This window comes from Cyrtonyx montezumae, unplaced genomic scaffold (assembly GCF_038088225.1).
Source record: "Cyrtonyx montezumae isolate F1298 unplaced genomic scaffold, pur_monq_1.0 scaffold_3, whole genome shotgun sequence".
NCBI lineage: Eukaryota > Metazoa > Chordata > Aves > Galliformes > Odontophoridae > Cyrtonyx > Cyrtonyx montezumae.
In genome coordinates, this window is record NW_027072034.1 from 44,082,514 (window position 1) to 44,103,360 (window position 20,847).

The 20,847-nt window shown below is 40.4% G+C and overlaps 4 protein-coding genes across 4 annotated transcripts in view; all 4 read right to left on the reverse strand.

Annotated features, from left to right (window-relative positions):
- The window catches only part of CLTRN (collectrin, amino acid transport regulator), a 422,295-nt gene that overhangs the window by 214,016 nt on the left and 187,432 nt on the right, over positions 1-20,847 (reverse strand). The gene's annotated exons all lie outside the window — the stretch shown is intronic.
- ACE2 (angiotensin converting enzyme 2) overlaps positions 1-20,847 on the reverse strand; it is a 361,754-nt gene that overhangs the window by 182,935 nt on the left and 157,972 nt on the right. The window lies entirely within an intron of this gene.
- The window catches only part of PIGA (phosphatidylinositol glycan anchor biosynthesis class A), a 33,927-nt gene that overhangs the window by 432 nt on the left and 12,648 nt on the right, over positions 1-20,847 (reverse strand). The window lies entirely within an intron of this gene.
- ASB11 (ankyrin repeat and SOCS box containing 11) lies at positions 7,529-19,376 on the reverse strand. Its single transcript, XM_065741397.1, is given in 8 exon segments — positions 7,529-7,737; positions 10,100-10,291; positions 11,336-11,470; positions 11,681-11,831; positions 13,425-13,532; positions 16,003-16,082; positions 19,134-19,316; positions 19,319-19,376. Coding segments are annotated over 8 exon segments (1,032 nt in total). The 3' UTR covers positions 7,529-7,612.

Sequence of the window (20,847 nt, forward strand, 5' to 3'; positions counted from 1 at the left end):
TGCCTCTTTGATGCAGATCTGGAAGTTATCTTCCACAGATGACAAAATGAGAGTTGTCTGAATCCTTTTCCATTTTGAAATGGTGAGAACATTGCAGCCAGATTTTATTTTCTCATCCCCTCTACATTGGGGCAGACATCTAAAAATCTGGAGTAACCTCCTCTTAACATCCTCACTCACCATTTCTTGCAATGACGAAGTTTGCTGGAGACTTGTGCTAGCAAAAGAGAACTATCTGTTGAAATATTTCAATGTTAGCATAAGCCTTTTTAGCTGTTATATCTGAGTCACATAAAAATATAAACAAACAAACAAACAAACAAATAAACAAACAAAAAGAAGAGTCCCTAATGAGATTTCATGGTCAGTGGTAAAAACATACTTGTTTCCAAGCTGCTACAAGCATGAAAAACCTAGGTATTTATCTTCCATGTACAATGAGTGAGGAGCAGACAGGGAAATCTTCTGCAGAGAATGAGTCACATCAGCTCAAAGGCCTTAATAAATGTCAGACAAGCTGCTGTCTGTGGACACTTGATAAAGCAGCTGTTTGCCTTACTACCAAGCCTATCCTTAGTGGGTGAATGGGAAACGCTTCAGGGGCAGAACTGGAAAGCTCTAACTCCTATCCAAAAAAACAACACTGGGTTCATAATGGAATTTCTTCTATCTAAACCAACAGCCCATGGGAAAGTGCTTTTGGAAACAAATTGGTGTTACGTGGCATTGTTTCTGTGGAAACTTTTCACTGAAGCCTTCGCAAACTTTGACCCAAAAATCTGTTCCTTAGTAACTGTAGTTATTCGGGACCCTGTTCCACACATATATGTCTCGCTGTAGATCTGTAGCAACACTGAAAGCATTGGTAGCAAATTAAGATTATCTTATGCATTAATTTTAGCTCACTTGGATATTAGGGGTTGACTGGTTCTTGACAGGGAATCAGAGACAAAAGGCACAAAGCTCATGGGACAAAGCCAGAGTCTTTACATGAATCTCAGGCTTATTATCATTTATAATTGTTTGTTCGTTCTTATTGGAATAAAGCATCTGTTGTAAGCAAAGTGTAAAAAGCAATGATTTTTAGCATTCTAGCTCTCAAGTAGATTTCTCTGGAATTTAGTAAGTTCATACATTATCCCTTTTCAAATACAAAGTATAATGCAAGTTCCTCACCACCGTAGGAAAGTTGGGATTAATGTTAGTGAAGTTGGTAGAGAATGATGTGGCATACTCAAAATGAGTAAGTCATGAGGCCTATGGAGCTTTAAATTCTTTTCTTCCTATGAGAAAAAAAAAACCAAAACCACAACATATTTTTACTTACAAAGACTCCTAGACCAGATAGCAGAAGTAATAACAAGTTTTCTTTGGAATTCTCTAACTCTCCCTCCCTTCCCATCTTGTCTAATTTCTATGTTGTTACAGCACGTTAAGCTCTATAGCTATCAGGCAGACTGGAAAAATAAGGAATTATCTACTACAGCAATATACTCTTAGCAAAGCACAGGTAATACATGGCTGAATATTTGTAGGATGTGGCAAAATTCACCTATTATGTGCCAAAAAAACCCAGAATGTGGTATAGATTTTTTTGTCATTACTCATCTAATGTATCCTCTTATATTTTTAAAGTTTGCATTACCAGAATCTGAGCTATGAACCCTGCTAGCCTTGGCCGTACAGCACCTCCAGCACGACCTCAGATGGTCACACTGGCAGCACCAGGCTCTGGACAAGAATGAATTCATGTAAAGGAGGAGGTAGCCTCCCATCTTCATCCTCTCCTGGTGTGGGATGGCAGCAGCTGTGGAGGTGTGAGGTAGGAAGCTCTCTGTGCCTCCAAGTTTTCTAAAGCGTGCTATAGCTCAGGGCAGAGTCTGGATTAACGCAATTGCTGGGTGAGGTTCTGCGGCTTGTGTTATGGAGGAGTTCAGATGAAATAGCCATGGCCTCCAGGCCTGAAAAGATATTATAGGATAGAACACTTCTTCTTTATCTTCAGAACTTTTCTACTGAATCTCTACACGTGGGAGAAAGTATGAAACTATAGAACAAGCTACTGGATTCTTTCAGTAAGGCATGGGTTTAAACGCAGTCCAAACTCTGCCTTGCCCTCAAGGAATTGCTTGGGAGTCTCATTTTTATCCTATCTCTAGTCACCACAGAGTCTGGTACATCTTACAGTTAAAAATATTAAATATATTATTACTACACATACCAAATTCACTTTACTTGTTTTCTTCTTTTTTACATGTCTGGAACATAATTTTATTTCTCAGACCTCGATTTTGTACTTGAATGAGGGTGAGCCAAGTTAGGGCTTGTGATTCTGGAAAGCAAAATATCAGACTAGGCATGTAATGACAAAAAATTGCTAGACTGACTGTGTGCTGGGTTTTGGCATTTACAATATTTTTGTTCAAATTGCCATGAGAAGTTCTTCATATTTAAGTCTAATTCACTTTAAAAGTAAAATGAAAAGGGAATCCCCTACACATGTGAGACTTCATCCATGGCTGGTAAATATGCAGCCATTAGTTGGAATGGTTTGCTGATAATGTGTTACTTGTTAAACAAAATCCTAGAATGACATACCCTGACAGTTCATATCGCTCCCACTTCCCAGACATAATTCTCAGCCGAATATGCAAAGTTATATTTTCTTCCGCAATTCTTGATACCTTTTACTGAACATCTTTGAAGTCCAAAACTGATAGTTTTCCCTTCACTTGCAATGTGCATCAAGAGTTTTTGCAAATGTTATGAAATCTAAGGATAAAGGAATTTTCAAGAAATAGAAATCAAATTGTGTAGAAGTTCTTTGTGGAATAATCTGTATTTGACAATAACAAAGCTTATACCTCTTGAAGAAAAATAAAACAAACAAACAAACAAACAAAAACACAACAACAAAGAGGAGCAATTGGTTTCTGCAAAGTATTAATTACTTGGAAAAAATATATACAATGACATCATAAACTGTCAGCCCAGAACACAGGTCAGCCTTATTTTTCTGTCAACGCCATGAATATGTTTCATTTCATTAGTATCAGTCCAAATATCCAGTCTTGCCCTAATAACCTGCTGGGGCACCACCAGTGGTCTTCACCCAGTGAATATCAGAGGGCTGATAAGTGCCAACAGCAGAGTTGTGCTGCAGGAGATGGAGGTCAGAATTGAATGTGTTGGGCAGTTTTCTCAAGGATTTGCACATGGTCAGCACAATATTAACATGTAACTCAAGTGGTAAGCAAATGTCTAAAAGCAGAATGCTCTAACATGGATGTTGACCAGGCTGTAGTTCCTGGTAAAAGATGGAGTTGGGAAGAGATGATCCCCAGTACCACCATCCAAAGAGGCACAAGCATGTCCCATACCAAGAAGAGGGGTGAACAGCCAAACTCTAAGCCAGCATCTGCCCAGGAAGGAAGGATGTCCACACCTCAAGGCTGATTTGGGGAGGTTCAGCTCCTGCAGAATGTCCACCCTTGGAGCAGCTTAGCATTTTCCTCCCTTTTTAATTTCACTTTAAGAGTGGGAGATTCAGTTGTACAGAAGAAAATCAGGGATGGAAAGAAATGATATGCAAATCTGAGACCTAGAGACGCTTTCTTGGAAGCTACTTGAACCCTATAGGTTTGTCAGGACAGCAAAATGTGAACCTTAAAGGGACTGAATTAGAATGTGACATGCACAGAGAACATCCAGTGCATCAAAATGCTCTGGATTTGCTTGAAGAGGGTGTCTAGTGCAGGCATGTTCTTGAAAGGACACGGCAGCTGAGGAGCCTGCAAGCCTACCTGCCAAGTGCAGGCGCTGAGGGGTGATGCCTCTACCACCATCAGCGCCATACTGCAGAGCAAAAAATTACTGAAGTATGCAGATGTGGAGTGAGGGGCGCAAACATAGCAGCCCCGTGAGTTAGGGAAAATGCATCTGACAAGGAGATGGGCTCACTAAAATGGCTGCTGCTGAAGTGGTATACTGCTCAATGAGGAAACTAAAAATGATATTCCTAGAGTCAGAAAACAAATACATGAATTCAGAATAAAGTTGTTGAGGAAGGATACAGTTATGAACAAGAGCTTAGTGGTGTGAAAAAAGATACAGTAAAGACAAAAAGGACTGTAAAAATGCTTCAAGTCATGGAAATGCACCCTTCACTTATCAGAACATAGATATGAAGGCTGTTTATTTTGGAGTACAAATTAAGATGGGGCTGATGCAAAACTGTATTAACTTTGTTTTGCTTAGGATGACAATAACAGGCATAATGAGTGATAAATGATTGCTTGAGGTCAACATCTAATTAGTTTGATGTCTGTTGGATTCAATGATCCTCATGGGTCCTTTATACCTCAAGGTGTATTCCATGATTCTATGAGGTCCATATCACCAACATTTCTGAGTCCACATTTTTGGCTTCCATAACATATGAATAATAAAACAGAAAAGAGGCTCAATAGTTTGGGGACAATCAAAGGAAATCTTTTCGATTTACACTGTTCATCACTAACTTTTTAGAAGCATTTCTACAAAATACAATGGGGATAAAGGTATATAGTTGGTGAGCGTCCATAGCTGAAAATCCTGCTTTAAAGCTGAAAATTAGAGTCTTAGAGTCTGTACTTAGAATGGCTGTGTGGCTTGAAAAAACAAAACAAAACAATACAAAAAAAAAAAAAAAAAAAAAAAAAAAACCCAACACTTTTCCACTTACCAAAATACTGTGAAACTCTTTCTGTTGAGATTGAGATATGCTTCACTTTTCTCTGAAGCAGACAGTACTGGAAGTTTTTTGGGGGTAAAGTCATACAGCTGTGGTATAAAAGCAGACATTGCAACACAGAAATACTGCTACTTTCTCAGAAAAGTTGTATTTCACCCAAATAACAGGTTTCTGTACACAGTCATGGAATGGCATGGAAGATGCCAACCGTTTTGAAGAAAAGAGTCTTTGTAAGATTAGTTAGCTGTCGCCTGCTCAGGGAAAAGAAGCTCCGTCAACTTCTGACAGATATTTTTCAAACTCATTTTGAAAAATCACCCAATAAGATTTAGCGAACTCCTAGCATAATAACTAGTGTTTCCCTATCTTCACGAGATGGCAAATTTACAAAAAAAAAAAAAAAAAGAAAATCACATACAGCCTCCAGCTACTTCCTTGGTAATATTTCCATGCATTGTTGTAACACAAAGCACAGTCAATGAAAATTAAATGGGTAATTTTTAGTCTGAACCGTGCTTGTGATAAGAACAAAAAAGTCTACGTAAAGTTTTTAATGAGATTGCTTAACATGAGGACTTCTGAACTGCTCTCTTGATTTATTAAAGCTCTGTTCCACTTGAATCTCTGATATATGGAATTTCAAGAAGAATGATGTCTCTGGGAGGATGCAAAGGTGATGGGATTTTTTGATGGGAAGCTAATATTAGCAGTAAAATAGGGTTGCTTCTGCTGCTTCATAACATAAACCTTCCTGAGAGGCTGAGTGGGCTTTGCATCTCCTTAATGAAGATACATTTTTTCAATTTAAAATCCTATGCAAGTGAAATACTGCTTTCACTGATGATTGCAGAAGGAAATCAATTCAATATTACGTTCTGAAATAGATCCCATAAATTGTCTTCACTCCTTGATTGCAATAAAAGCCTGACAACCCACACAGCTGAGGCCCTGTCTCCCTTTTTGGACAGCAGATGGTATTCAGACTACCAGCAGAGTGAGCTGGAAGTAAGGAGAAGCCTGAGAGAGATCTACTGACATCAGATTAATATAGACATTTCTTCTTTCATAGTATCTGATTTTCAGAAGCTCTTGAGAATTTAGAGTTCAGATCTCTGAGATACATGATATACTGTACTGTACAAGGTCATTCATGTCACAGAAAACTTTATGGGCAATAGTTCTCGCTGTCAGAGAGCATTCAATATGTGCAGACACAGGGTACTTCACAAGCTAAAAATGACATTTGTTTTGGGTTGTGACACTGCAGGCCTAGTCTCACAAACTGCTGGGAGCACAATTTATCTTACTTGCACAGAATGATTCATAGGGAAGTACAGGAAAGGTGAGTCCTCTGTCTCAAAGAGGAAAACTGGCATGGTGAAATTAAGGGGTTAGCACGGGATCAGAGGCTGATTCTGCTGGAATGGTAACAGTAGCTCAGCAGCTGCTGGAAAAGTGTCCATAACACTATACCCTGCAAGGTTCATTTCCTCTGACTTTGAATGTCTGCGCAGTGAAAACTGGTACCAGCATGCATAGCTCATTAAAAAATCGCTACATCTCTTAGCAGGAAAATGAACCAGACTCAGGCCCACAAGCTGGGCTACATGTAGGCAGACTGTCCTTTAACCTCTGTGTCTTGCTGTACTAGTGATACACCATTGCCCATTTTGTGGTTGAAGTTTATCAACTTTCAGCTCTACAGCTTTAACTCTGCTGCATCCAAGCTACAGAACCTGACAAGATTTAAACTACTATCACAGCAACTGGAATCTCCTTTAAAATTCCCTTCTCCCAAGGAGGTGATGAAAGACTCTACAGCAGGTGATGAGGAAGCAGATGCCCTGCCAACTCGTTCTCCCAGTGGGCAGTAACCAAGAAGCAGAAGGTCTGAGTGATGCACAGCTATCCTCAGGGATCCTTACCCTCTCTTGTTCTACGGTTTTAGGACTTATCTTGAGAAACATCAAAGTGTAAAGACAATAAGGAGAGAAGCAACTCATTCCTCTGGCTGTTATTAACTTTGCAAAGACAGACACTGAAAGTTGGCCTACTATGTCTATGAAAACATTTGCTGTTCTCAAATTAAGCTAACAAAAATTATTTATATAGCAAACAGACAGATCTCAGGTAAGAGAGATTCAGGGGATTTTTTTTTTAGAAGAGACAAGTTTTGGGTTTTTTTTTTAACTTACAAATAATTTTGTGGTCTTACTCCAAGCCCCTAGATCTGGTTTTGACTCTCATCTTGGAGCAGAACATGGATTAGCTCTGAGGGCAGCTGGGCTCAGGTGATGGACCATCTGGGCAGCCAGAGCCTCCTGGAAGTCACTACAACTCTAACTAGAGCATGGGAAAGAACTGTCAGAAAGCAAAGTCAAAGAGGACAAATGATATTCAGTATATAAATATACCTAACATTGATAGCTGAAGGTTTTCGTTCCCACAGTAGAGGAAGAATAACAGCCTTGATTTTGACAGTGATCTTTTTAGAAGTAAGAGGAAGAAGCTGCACAGATATTAAAGGAAAAGAAAATCACCTACAATCATTAGACAACATTAAATGCAGGGGAAATTTTGTGTGGATGTCTGTGGGTGGATGTCCACATGTCTGTCTACAAACACATCGACTGAGTTGTTCAGATATTACAACGTCTCAGTTTAGTATACAGTAGATACGGCAATAAACTGTGTGGGAGCTCTATCTACGCCATTCAGTGCCTGTGAAAAGGTGGCTTCAATTTTTATGCAATCAGCAGCAATGTTTGGTATCCAGAGTAGACAGTAAATGATGTCTTTGATTTTTTCTTTGATATAATAATTTTGGAGTACACAACCATTTGTTCCTCTTTCTTTTCCAGTGTAAAGGTAATCACAGGCTTATCGGTGTAGGAGGAAGTTCTCAAGCGGCTCAGGCAGGTGCAGCTTATGGACTGCATATAGGCACGACCGACCCAAATGCTTTCTGATACACAGTCGGCACAGCTGGGCAAGGCTGGAGGGGCCTGGAAGAAAAGAAATAAAAGAAAGAGCAAGCATCCTCATACCCGGTAAAAGTTAGAAGGTAACAAACAGCAGCAAGATTTGAAAATCAAACTGAGCACTACACAATCACTTTCATAAGTTAAGGATGCACTGCTGACTTATTTTGTAAAAATTGTTTAATCGTCTTGAAGCCAATGAACACTAAAAACATTTTTATGCATGCACAGCAAGGCTTTTCTGAATCTTTTCTTGAGCAAATACTGAAAATGCTATATAGTAGTCCACTGCAGACAGAGTGCCAGGACTCATAGCTCTTGTGTGGGGTTTGGCCCTTGCCAAGCCCTGAGGAAAATGTTGTGTACTGTGACAATATCTTATTAGATATTGGAGAGCCTACTGGCAGGAAAGTTGTCTGAGGACTCATTTGGTAGGTGCTTCCATGTCACTGCAGATCATGGTGCTGTCCCCAGTGGAGTGCCCAGGATGGGGCTTCCAGCCCCAGGAGGGATTCACCAAAGTCTGCTTTTACTACAGAAAAATGCAGGCACCTAAACAGGTTGCTAATTCCCCTCTAAGAATAATTTTACAGAAATCTGTGGGATTTGTGGATGAGTACTTGCACTACCATCGCTGAAGTGAGAACAGAAGCTATGACCTCCCAGAGCAATTAGGAAAATGGAAACATTTTCACATCAAATAATAGCCAGGAAGTGGAACATTTAAAAGGAGAGTAAGTATGGAAGAAAAGTCAGGGGAAATAAAGAAATCTCTTAAAGATAATTCCCTGGGGTGCTTCTTTCAAACAGAAGGACCTCAGAAAACACAAATGAGGTGAGGAAATTGTATATGTTAGATACAGAAAAGTGCAAATAAGACTGAAGGAGTGTATGTTATATCAGGTACTGAAGAAACCTCATTTCTGAGAAGGGAAGAGCCAGCAGTATCTGAATAACCTTATGGCCCACTTGACTGGGAGGGAGGATAGGAGGACAACTTGAAAGAGAAAATCGAGCAGAGGTTCAGGAAGGGATGAGATTTTTGATAGTGACATTATTTACCTACAGAAGCTCTCAATTACACAAGGCAACTGGAGTGAGACACTTGCTCAGGTCTGAACACCTCAAACATGACAACAGAAGTCACAAGAAATAAGAAGCATTCAGTGAAGGTCCTCTAGGAAGTTTTTAAACGTGACAATGATAGAACCCGAGGCAATGTGTTAAGGAGCTGCATCAGGGGAGGGCCAGGCTGGGCGTTAGGGATTGGTGGGCATGGAACAGGCTGCCCAGAGCAGTGGGCAGAGCCCTGAGTGCCCAAGTTCAAGGAGTGTCTGCACAACGCTCTCAGATACATAGTTCAAATTTGAGGTGGTCCTGTGTGGAGCTGGGAGTTGGAGTTGATGATCCTTGTGGGTCTCTTCCAACTCATGTAATTCTACAACCTTTCTATGACATTCTAGAACAAATTAAAGCACCACGTGAAATGTCATGGAGAAAGAGAGTGGGACAGAAAAATATTAAAACAGTATTTCACTTCCTCCATAAAACTCATCTGCCTTCAGTGGTGAACACAAAGCTTTATGCACCCCATTGACATTAAGTACCATCCAGCTCTTGAGTTCTCTGTTCACATTACATTTGCTCTCCATTGGCAGGGAGTGAGTTGTGACCAGGAAGGCAGAGCCCTGGGGGGCACAGACCAGCTAACAGGGCACAAGTGAGCTGGGAAACATGGAGATTAGAAGACAGGGGGATTTAACAAAGCACATCCCTCCTCCAGGGATATTGCTGTTGGACGCACAAAGTTTTGGCTATGTGTGGCACAGGAGAAAATGACATGAGAAGTATTAGATTCATTTCTGCTCAAAAGTTTATCCAAGTAGATTGAGAAGATAACTAGAAATACTGGATAGCTTGCATGTAAGCCACAAATGACACTGCAGTCCCACAAACGTTCATTTTTAATTTTTTTTCAGGAACAAGGTCATTGAGCCATAGTGTTTGTCTGAACACAAAGATGATGCTACTAAAATAGCTGTGATAATATCAGTGAGTAAACTCTCATGGCAGGTTTTAAGCCTCAGTCCTTAGAGTCTTGACTTGCAAATAAGGATAATTTAGCTTTGATAAATGGAAAACAAAGGCACAGAATATCTAGCCAATTTGCTCACTAAAACTATAATACTTGGCAGCAGATCTAGCAACAAAACAGAGACTGCTTGCTCATTTATGTGTAGTGTGATTCAGGCTTGAAATTAATAGAGAACTTACAGAGGATTAAATCAATTAAGAGAAAGGTTTTAGGTAAAAGAAATAAATACTGATCTACTTTGAAGTGGCAAAAGGGAAAGGGCAAAGGGGAAAGAGCAAAAGAAACCTTTACCTTCCCGAAGTAAAAGTGCCTGCTCCACTTTGCTGTTGGGTATTGCAAGATCCAGGGCACATTTGAATTCAGCATTTCTGCATTTCAGGTTGGCACCATAGTCTGCCAGTAAGATGACTATTTCTGCACTGGATTTCCTTGCTGCTGCATGGAGCGGAGTGTCTAGTCGCTTCCCCACGTTAACATTGGCTCCTTGGGAGAAGAAGAGTGCAGGGTTAGCACCAGGAAAAAGCAAGAAATATCTGATCTTGTACCACATAATTTGGGTATCCACTGGTAGCCTCAATAAATGAAGGGGATGGATGGCACCTAGGCCTCTATCACCACTCTGTGACATCAGTGCAAACCTCAGATCAAATTCTCTTTGTATAAGCACCTACTGAGCCACTGAATCCTCTCTACAAAAGGCAAAGCTGGTCAACCATTGAAATTCTTAGACTATCAACCCAATAGATGATCAAAACCTGTCACAAATTTGTTAGTATCATTCAAAATCTATCTTAGATTATGTTAGTTTAATTACAGGGAGGAAAACACCCTTTAAGTGACTGTAATAACTCTGGGAGCACAGCAAGCAAAATGCTTGCCTTGAGCTTCCCATATTTTCAGCAAGTGTCATAAGCAGAAATTCACACTAGCTTATAAATTGTGGCTGGGCCTACAGAGATCATTCTTTCAAACATCTTTACTCTTATTTTCACCATTAGCTGAAAAGAAAATGAGGTTAATGCTTAGCATGGCAGTTTAATTTTTCATAATCAAAAGACTTGATTTCGGTCATCAATATTAGCTGATATTTTCTGTTTTCTGACATTGTTTTGGAAAACTAAAACTCTGGTTTACTTTCATATTCAAGTGGTCTCAGGTAAATTAGAATTAGAATTTTCCAGCAGGGAGATTCTAATTTCAATAATCATAGAATCATTATGGTTGGGAAAGCCCACTAAGATCATTAAGTCCAACTGTCAGCCCATCCCCACCATGCCCACCAACTGTGTTCTGCGAGCACTGTATCTATATGGTACTTGAACGTTTCCAAGGATGGTGACTCCACCACCTCCCTGGGCATGTATTCTTCATGAATACAAGAGGAATTTTAATTATCTCACAGATTCAGGCTGTTCAAGCTTCTCTTGCAGAAATATTTCAAAATGTTTATGACAGAGGAGCAACTTGGATGGAACTGGGCTGTCTTACACTACCCCAGCTCTCTCCCAGCTCCTTTTCCAGGCATACCAAGTTCCAACAGCTTCTTGACACAGTCTGTCTTCTGGTACATGCAAGCCACATACAGAAGGGTCCCGTACTGCAGGTCTTCTTGGTCAATGTCAACCCCATGGGCCAGAAGGACCTCCATGCACTCTCGGTGTCCTGTGCAGCGAAGGAGAACTATCACTTAATTTTAGTGACACAGAGCAGAATACATCCAGGTACAATCTATGAGGCGTAAGAGCTGAGAATAAGCCAAGCATGTTTATTTCTGCTGTATAAGCTTTTTTTCTGGGGGAAATGTTTTGAAGACAATAAGAGATGCATTGCTAATTTAGTTGTTGTTAGCTTCACGTACAGACTGAATGTTACCTCTCTTGACTGCCTCATGAATGGGTGAAGCAAGGTGGTTCCCAACTTGTGGCTTGGCTCCAAATTCGAGCAGCATGTTGACACAAGCCACAGAGCCACTGCAGCAGGCATTAAACAGAGGAGTGATCCCATCGATGGTGACTGCGTTGACCTGAAACAGCAGGACATGCTCAGAACAATCCAATATAAGAGGAACGCCCCGGCAGCATGTGTCATGTGCTCAACAAAAGTGCATCAGAATGCTTTATCTTGTTTAGTGTCAGAGTTGATTTGGTTTTTAACTTTCAAAGTGGAGGACAACACATATAACATTCGCCTTTGAGCTCTGTTCTTTCCCAGACACTTAGTGCCATAAGGCAGCATCATTGCTTGTTATAAGTGATCCTCCTAGTGTTGCTCAGGACATGCAGATTATTTCTTTTTAAACACAGAGAACCTGAATGTTTCCCCATCTATTTTGCACCAGCTCAAATCCATTTCATGCTCAGACAACTCTGACTTTTAATGAAAATAGAGTTCATGTTTAATATATTCATTTGAAAACACATTACCAGCAGAAGACATATTCACAGAAACACTGTTGTAAACCCAAACAGAAAAGGATGTCAAAAGGGTTTGTGTTCATCCACATATGTGTATGTAAGAGAGAAAGCATTTCCTTGACCTCCAACACAGATATCAGGCAAGAGCCATCATCTGTTGTTCTCAACTGGGAGAACACAGTCCTGTGCTGTGCTGTGCTAGAGCAGCGGCAAGGTCTGACTGCCTAGCAAGCCCTCAGAGGCAATGCATGCAGCAAACCCGCATGCTTTTATTGTATTTTATTGTATTTTATTGTATTTTATTGTATTGTATTGTATTGTATTGTATTTTATTTCATTTTATTTCATTTCATTTCATTTCATTTAAGCAAGATGGAAAAGAGCAATGGATTCTGCAGACATACAGACCACACTTCATGTGGTTTTCCAAATCAAGAAAAAGAAAGAGACAAGTGATAAAGGCTAGGCTCTGGCCGAAGCCTGTAGCATTGCCTGGGGCTGTTGTGGCCAAAGTGCAGTTCTTGTTGAACTAAAAGTTGAACATCAAAGTGGAACATTTTCTCCCAGAAGTTAGAAAACATCTTGTTGGCTTTATTTATGAACACAGAGAGGGGAAAAGAAAAAAAAATAAAGGAGAAGAAAACCAAGAGGTTTCATATACCAGGAAAAGGTTGCTTTCATAGGTCAGCGGCAGGTAGTTCAGAGATTATTCAACTAATTAAAAAAAGGTAATGCCACTTGCATAGCAAAATCAAGTAAAACCGAGCAGAAAGGGTGTCTCCTTAATCTTTTAAAGAGAATGAAATTATAGTATGGTACAGGAAGTTAATAAATGTACTTTCTTTTGGAAGAGATAGCCTGATTTCCTGTTTTGGTGTTGCTCAGTTTCTTGTCATGTAAACAGTGCTTGAATAGTCTATAACCCAGCCAAATGAAATGTGTTTTCATATATCTCATCCTATTTGTGTATCTCCATTTTTATTGTGTATCATACCTGAGGTGCAGCTGGGGAAATTACTTTAATAACAGATAAACCGTTTCATTTATTTAAGCACATCTATTTTTACTTTCATGATATTTCCAAAATATTCATCAGAAAACCAGAGGTAATTCTAATGATGACTATGAAAAAAAAGAAAAGAAAAAGAAAAAGAAACATATATAACTTTCTGTGGGGTGATTACCACCACCCCAAGACTCACGTGTGCTCCGTTCTCCAGCAGCAGCTTTGCGCAGGCCACATGGCCGCCCAGACAGGCTTCATGAAGAGCTGAGACTCGATCTGTTGTCACCAGGTTCACATTGAAACCCTACAAGGCAGAGAATAGGGCATGAGGAGAGAGCCTGGACCAGCCCGGTGGCAGTCATGAGGCACAAGTAGTGGCTGGCTCTTCACAGAGAGTTAGGTAGGGGCTAGGGATGCACATGGGTCCTGTTACTGCTGTCTAGTTCTTGTCCCCAGGGGGTAATGGTTATAGTTCAGAGTTTGGTTGGACTCTTGGGATCCGTTAGTGGGGAGGAAATGGGTACCCTTAGGATCTGATTTGGTGTATCTCAAAGTAGCTGTAGGTCAGATGGGTTCCATCCTAGAAATACACCCACTGACTATATGGAGTACCCAGTGTAGTTCTTAGAATCATAGAATTGTAGGATGGTAGAATCATAGATCGGTTGGGTTGGAAGAGGTTTTACACTGGAAGAAAAGAAATGGAGTCACAGTGTTTCATTGCCAGCATTTCCCTAAATGACAGTTCTTATTTCTCTTCCCGCAGAAACAGACATCAAATTTATTCACAAGAAAGAAAGAAACTGCCATGCACACTGTCCCCAAAATGCAGCTGAATCTCTTCATTAGATTTCACAGCCTCAGGTGAGAGCAGGCCTTGAAGTCCGCCGGAGTGCCTTCTATAGCACCATTTCCCCCCTGTTCAAGGTGCTGTAGACCAGGCAGCTCACGAGATGGCAGTAGCGCACTGTTTAGTATGCAGCAACAAAGGCTCTCAGTAAGCATTAATATCAGTAAGCAGTATAACACTGTAAAAGTCACCAATCCTGCTGCAATAAGCATTAAAAACAGCCTCTGTAATTACTTTAACATAGAAATTCAATGATAGGAAAACAATCATTTTTCAGCAATGTGAAAGCATTATTCATGCAAAGGCTGTAGCTAAAATTTTCCTGCACATTACATCAGTGCATAGGAGCAGATAAAATCTTTTTAAAATGTTGAGACTATTCCATTTTATCATTGTATAGATGTCTCAAATGTACTGATGAGTACAGTCCTTCAAGAGGAATGTTTTCTAGAGGCTTCTGATAAGGAGAGAGCTATCCTTATTTGTTATTCAGATAGAAATATAACAAATAAATAAAAATGCTTTGCAAACGAATGAATAAGCACTGATACATTGGATAAAACAGCAATCTCCTCCATTACTAAATGGAGACCAAAAATCTGAAAAACAAGATGCTTCTCTCGATGCTGGACCAGCCCTTTCTGAGTCCTTGAGCTTTTTTAAAACTTCAGTGCTCCATCTCCTCCCAGGCACAAACAGCTCCTAATGTTAAGGCAACCTCTGGGGAACAGAAGCCTTTCTGACTATCTGAAGAGCTGTAATCCAAAGGTAGAGACTTTTGAGTGTCCCATACATACCTAAAGTATAGCTCTGCATTTTATTTTAGGCTGTAAGTATAGCTATAGAAGAAATGAGCAACATCTCTGGTGCTCCATGAGGAGCTTTACTCTACATTTATTAAACTACTGTGACTCATCACCATTTCAGCCTCTGCAGACCTTACTGCCTCAGTCTCTTTCCATCAGGAAGGAGCCTCATTATTCACTCCTGAAATTAATGTCTTCAGGAGCAGGAGAAAGGGTAGATTAGCTAAAAAATGTATAGCCACAACACCCGGTGCTTTTCCTGTACATAACCACAAGTGGTGAAGAACCGAGGCCTCCACTGTTAAACCACAACACCAGGTGCCATCCATGAACAGGATGGTGTAAAGACAGCATAAATAAAGATAGAGGGGATCAGAAAGGCAGTAATACCCTGAATGAATGTGCTCTCTTTCTTATTACCCAGATTCTCCATCACTTCCTTTTCCATAAAGCGGCTTTGCAGAAGGACCTAGGTGGGGGAGAGCACTGGGAAATCAGCAACAGCTTGGGGAGATTACTCATTTTTGCCAGACTGAGGAGCTGGGTTCAAAGAAAGGTGATAAGGAGAACAGGTGGTAAAGTGCAATTGTGACCTCTTTACAGCTGTTTATATTCATACCCAACTTCTTGTCCCTTCTCATAAGTTCTTTCCTCCTCTCTTTCTTTTGTCTGAACTCACAGTTGCTGTTGGAACAGAGTTTGAGGCTGACAGATCTCCCTTTAGGTGCTTTTGTTTGCTGTTTTATAAAGAGAGATGTGTTTTTACAGATTTTTATTGTTGAGGTTGTGGGTTTTTTCCTCTCAAAAAGCTGATGTATATATTATTCCTGTTCGCCCCAAGCCCAGTCTGCACAATTTATCATTGAAAAAAAGGGCACAAAGATCAGTGTTTATCATACTGCAAGCTACAAGCAATAGCAGTCTTTGTCCTGGACTTGTCCTCAGCATCTTAACTAAGCATCCAATCCACATCCAAGGGCACACACGGGTTTATATTATTTATATGACTGTATTTCTTATGCCTGTTGCAGTCAGTTACCAGCTCACTGACTCATATACAGTTCAAGAGAAACCACGCTGCTTCTCAACCCTGTCTTTCTTTACCTGCAGGCTTTTACCTGTGCAATCAAGGTTTTCAAAGACAGGAGGCGTCCTTGGAAGGCAGCATCGTGCAGAGGAGATCTGTCCGCCCAGCTGCCTGTAACAGCAAAATTCAGAGAAGTTAATTCAGGTATGCAACAGGTATTTCCCCTAGGAGGATAGGGGAAGTGCAGCTGCAAGGAAATGCACAATGGGCTTCAAATCAATGCGATGTCAGCAGTGAAACTGTAGATAAACTGATTTCAGAGGAGCAGCTGAGGGCTCAACACTCCAGAGAAGCTTGGCCACTGGGTAAGGTGCCTCAACACCAGCTCGGTGGCAGAAGTTTGAAAAATAGCTAAGAACACACTTCAGCAAAGATCACAGCTTTAATGCTGCTGGGTACTCATTCAGAGCCCTGGAGCACTCATGTTGTAAAAGATATCAGATTCCATCTGTTTTAAGGAGTGTTTTGTCACAAGTTGTACTCCAGCTGCCCTTCACTTTATTAAGGGTCTCATGGAAAAGAGACACTGGGATGCACTGACAATGAAATGAATTCTAGCATGACTCTGTCTGCTTTATTTCCCAAATTGACAATTTCACAAATGACTTCTCCAGCTCAGACAGGCAGGTAACAGGTTTCATCCTCCTCCTCACTAAAAGTTTTCAGAACAGACATGAGAAAAAAATAGATTCTGCCTGAGGTTTCACTTTCTTTCCTTAATAATTTTCAGCTGTAGAACTGTGCAGACTTCTTGCAGGTTTTTTCTTTTCCTTACTCTAATCTATTTTTGTGCCATGACATAAGTCCTTAGCCTAGCTGCTACCTACACTCAAGCAGAGTGCATTTACCCTGCCAAAGGACAGAAGCAATACGAGTGTTTGCATTTGTGCTCTATTGTACAATAGCCCAACAAGCATAGTGCTTGAAATCCATGTCCTATTAAGTATCTTCACTACACAGCGCAACAGATAGAAAGGAAAAGGTGATACATCTCCATTTCTGATGTTATCTGAGGCAAAGAAATCTCAGTGAGAGGCACAGGAACATCCCTGGGGATTTCAGGCCAAGGACACAGCAGAGGTTTCAGCTTTGGCCAAGGCAGCCTTCATCATGAGCCCACTCCACAACGCCCATGAAACACAAGCATCCCAAGGGCACTCAGTGGGCCATTATGATCACACACCTGTGGCTACCCACAGAGCTGCAGGAGGAGGAGAGGAGGTGGGCATAAGGCCCATATCACCCTCTAGTTTAAAAAGTTTAAATTGGTTTGAAGGGTTGCAGGCAGCCCTTAGCATTCTTGCAGTGTGTTTTCATTACCTTAGCAATTCACCTTTGTGGTCGTGTTACAGTTTTAAATAGTGTTTTCACTTTTCTCTCCATTTACTTAAGTAGCTGTCCCTGTGCTCCAAGGGCAGGAGGATGGTGTAAAAGGTTGTAGAACAGCAAGCAAAGCATGCAGCCAGGCTCCTAAGGGCCAAGTAGGGGTCACCAAGCAAAAAGATGGAAATAGGTAGGGAAAGAGAAAGATTTGCCTGAAAACATCCAAAAAAATCCCAGCTCCCTCCTCATGCCTGTGACCTAAATTGGCAAGCTCAGTTCAGGAAGATAGAAAACTAATGACACTGCAAGGGACAAAAGGTAGAGGCCTTGCCCACGAGGAGAGTTCAGAGGAAACAATGAGCTACAGTGCTTTATTAAAAACTCATATGCATATTGTAGAGTATGTGTAAGCAGTTTTCACATGCATTGTAAAGGCATGTGTATACACACACATGCTTCATGAAAACACATGCTGCTGTATACTTCCATGCTAGCCACGGCAACCTACCTCCCTGAAATGTATGGCAAATATAGTTCCCATACAGGGCACTTCTTCCTTCCATGGCTGTGAGCGACATGTTGGAAAGCAGTGTCTTTTCTAAGTCAAGGATAAGTTAACTTAAAGATAAGTTAAGGAGCACTGCTGTTGCGTTACACTGCAAAGATGAGAGGCTGTGAAACTGCCTGTAACCCAATCCACTGCCCCAGCAACAGTGTCACGTGGTCCTATATTTTGAAAGATTATCCTTAATGGCTCTTTACAAATGACGATTTGCAGATAAAAAATATGTTGTAGTCTGCTAAATTTCAAGGCATTTTGCTAAGAACCTGTACAAAGGAAAGACTGATGTTTGTCACACGTCTGACTGCAATTGTATGAATGCACCAGGAAAAAAAATGGCAGCAATAAATAATTGGGCTTATATTCTAGAGAAAATGTGTAAGCTAATAACCCAGAGACAGACATTCCTGTGTGTAAACACTCTGTAAGAAATGTTTTGCTGCCATATTTCTCTTGGACAGCAATGCTTTGGGTGACCACCTTGTCCCACTCACTTTCCTGTACCTGTTTATGGCAGCTCAGTTCATCTGGAAGCAAGTGTCCAAAACTGAGCCACATAAAGGCCTAAAATGCTGGCAACGCTGAAAGAAATCTTTAGGCAGGAAAACATGCTTTCATTAGTAGTAAATTTAAAATACTGTGTCATTTTAATCAGGTGTTTGCACATCCAATAATTCCTCTATCTATACATTTTTTTTGTATAGATATATACATAAGGAGTAATGCAATGGAAAGAAACAACAAAAAAAATTGTGAAATGGCATAGTAAAGACAACAAAATCCTGCAACATATATTTTTCAGAACAATTTCAGATGTATTAATTTTTATGGCCTGACTTAACGGGGATTGTAGACATAAATGCATAAAGTATTAATTATATCTTCCTAGTACTTCCTTTCAGGAAATCAACACAATAGAACTTTTCCCTAAATTTTCTCTGTTGGTAAAGCTAGCAAAGCCATCTGTAACCCCAACCAAAGAATGCCATGCTTCCTACAAGAATCTTTTTATCTATGGTAGTGCCTTGAGCAAATGTCGTCCTCATTCGAGCTGAGTAGCTGTTGCAGTCTCAAATTTTGCACACCTAACGCATGCCAACACATACTGACATCACAAAGACCTCAGAAGTAGAAGGCACATCAGGTTAAAGCATTCACCCTATGCATTTAGCAGCAAACTCTTTGCTTTATGGAAACTCAATGATTTAAATTTCAAAGTTATAAATATGTAGCAAATAGATATCTGACTGTTAAGAGTGTCTATATTTTTACTTTACCTGGGACTATTCCATAGATCTCTTCTGCTATCCTGGCAGCCTCTTTTCTGTTGCCTTTAACAATATAGAAATGAGTCAGCAGAGCCAAGGAAATCTTAATTAAAAGTTTGAAGCAAAACAAAGCAAAAATGGCAAAATAAATGTTAGTGAAAGCCTGGAGTATTGAACTGCCCTCCATTTTGCTTTGAATAGTTTTTCAGGTCTGCTAAGTTGCACCGGGCTATTATTGGTATCAGATGTCATCTATTTTAAACTCCCCAGAACTTGCTGTTCCTCGGTTACCAAAAATACATCAGTTTTTATTTGGTGCAGCTATTTGATACTAAATAACAATACCAAGTATAAAATAGTCTGAAAATCCCACACCGTACAGGAAACAAATGGAAAAAATGTTTCCCAAACCTGCACGGATATTAGAAGACATTTTCAGATTGAAGCTCTCCATACCACTGGAAGACTACACATCCACATTACATTTATTCTTTGACTGAAGAGTTGGGTTAACAAAGGCTGCATAGGCAAAGTTGCAGAAATAGTACGGAGATACTGCAAGAACACTACTCTTCTGTCTTTCCCATCTTGGTAATAGGCCTTGCTGGAACTCAAGTACAGAACAAAGGGATAAAAGAAAAGTGTTACTATGAAAGAATATGAAATAAAACCATGTATTTTCAAAGCCAGGACTGAGAAGTCAAAGTTATTCTATGAGTGAAAAAATTCATTAAGTGTGAAATCAGAAACATATGATAAAAAACTGGTATTTTCCATCATTCACATAAAGAATGGTGTTCATTAATGTACCTTGCAACCAGCATCTCTGTCTTTCAAAAAAACAGGAACATTTATTTTTACCTTATCTGTCACTGATTCCAAGACATTATTTGAAACTTAAGATGCACCCTTTTAATTTCTTTTTTTATTTAGTTCATAAGTTCATAAGTTCATAAGGTTGGAAAGGACCTATAAGATCATCTAGTCCAACCATCCTCCTATCACTATCTCTACCCAACTACTAAATTAAGTCCTTAAGCACCTCATCTAAACGCTTCTTGAACAGCGCTAGGGATGGTGCCTCAACCACCTCCCTAGGCAGGCCATTCCAGTGCCTGACCACTCTTTCAGAAAAGAAATGCTTCCTGAGGTCTAATCTAAATCTTCCCTGGCGCAACTTGTGGCCATTCCCTCTCGTCCTGTCATTACTTATCAGGGAGAAGAGGCCTACCCCCTCCTCACCACAACCCCCCTTCAGGAAGTGGTAGAGTGCTATAAGGTCTCCTCTGAGCCTCCTCTTCTCCAGACTAAACAATCCCAGCTCCCTCAGCCGCTCCTCATAAGACTTGTGCTCCAGGCCCCTCACCAGTTTTGTTGCCCTTCTCTGAACACGCTCCAGGGCCTCAATGTCCTTCTTGTAGTGAGGGGCCCAAAACTGAACACAGTACTCGAGGTGCGGCCGCACCAGAGCTGAGTACAGGGGGATGATCACCTCCCTGCTCCTGCTGGCTACACTATTTTTTTTTTCTGAGAACAAATGGCTTCCACAGAGAACAGTATTTTTTCTGCATGTAATTAACTGAACCTCAGTGGATTTGCCCTTTTTTTTTTTCATTTAAATATTTATTTATCACTATTTTCCTATAGGTACAGTCAGAGGGAGATTTATTTTTTTTTGCATCCTCTCTTTTTTTCAGGTTCTTCCACACTTAAAACTCACACA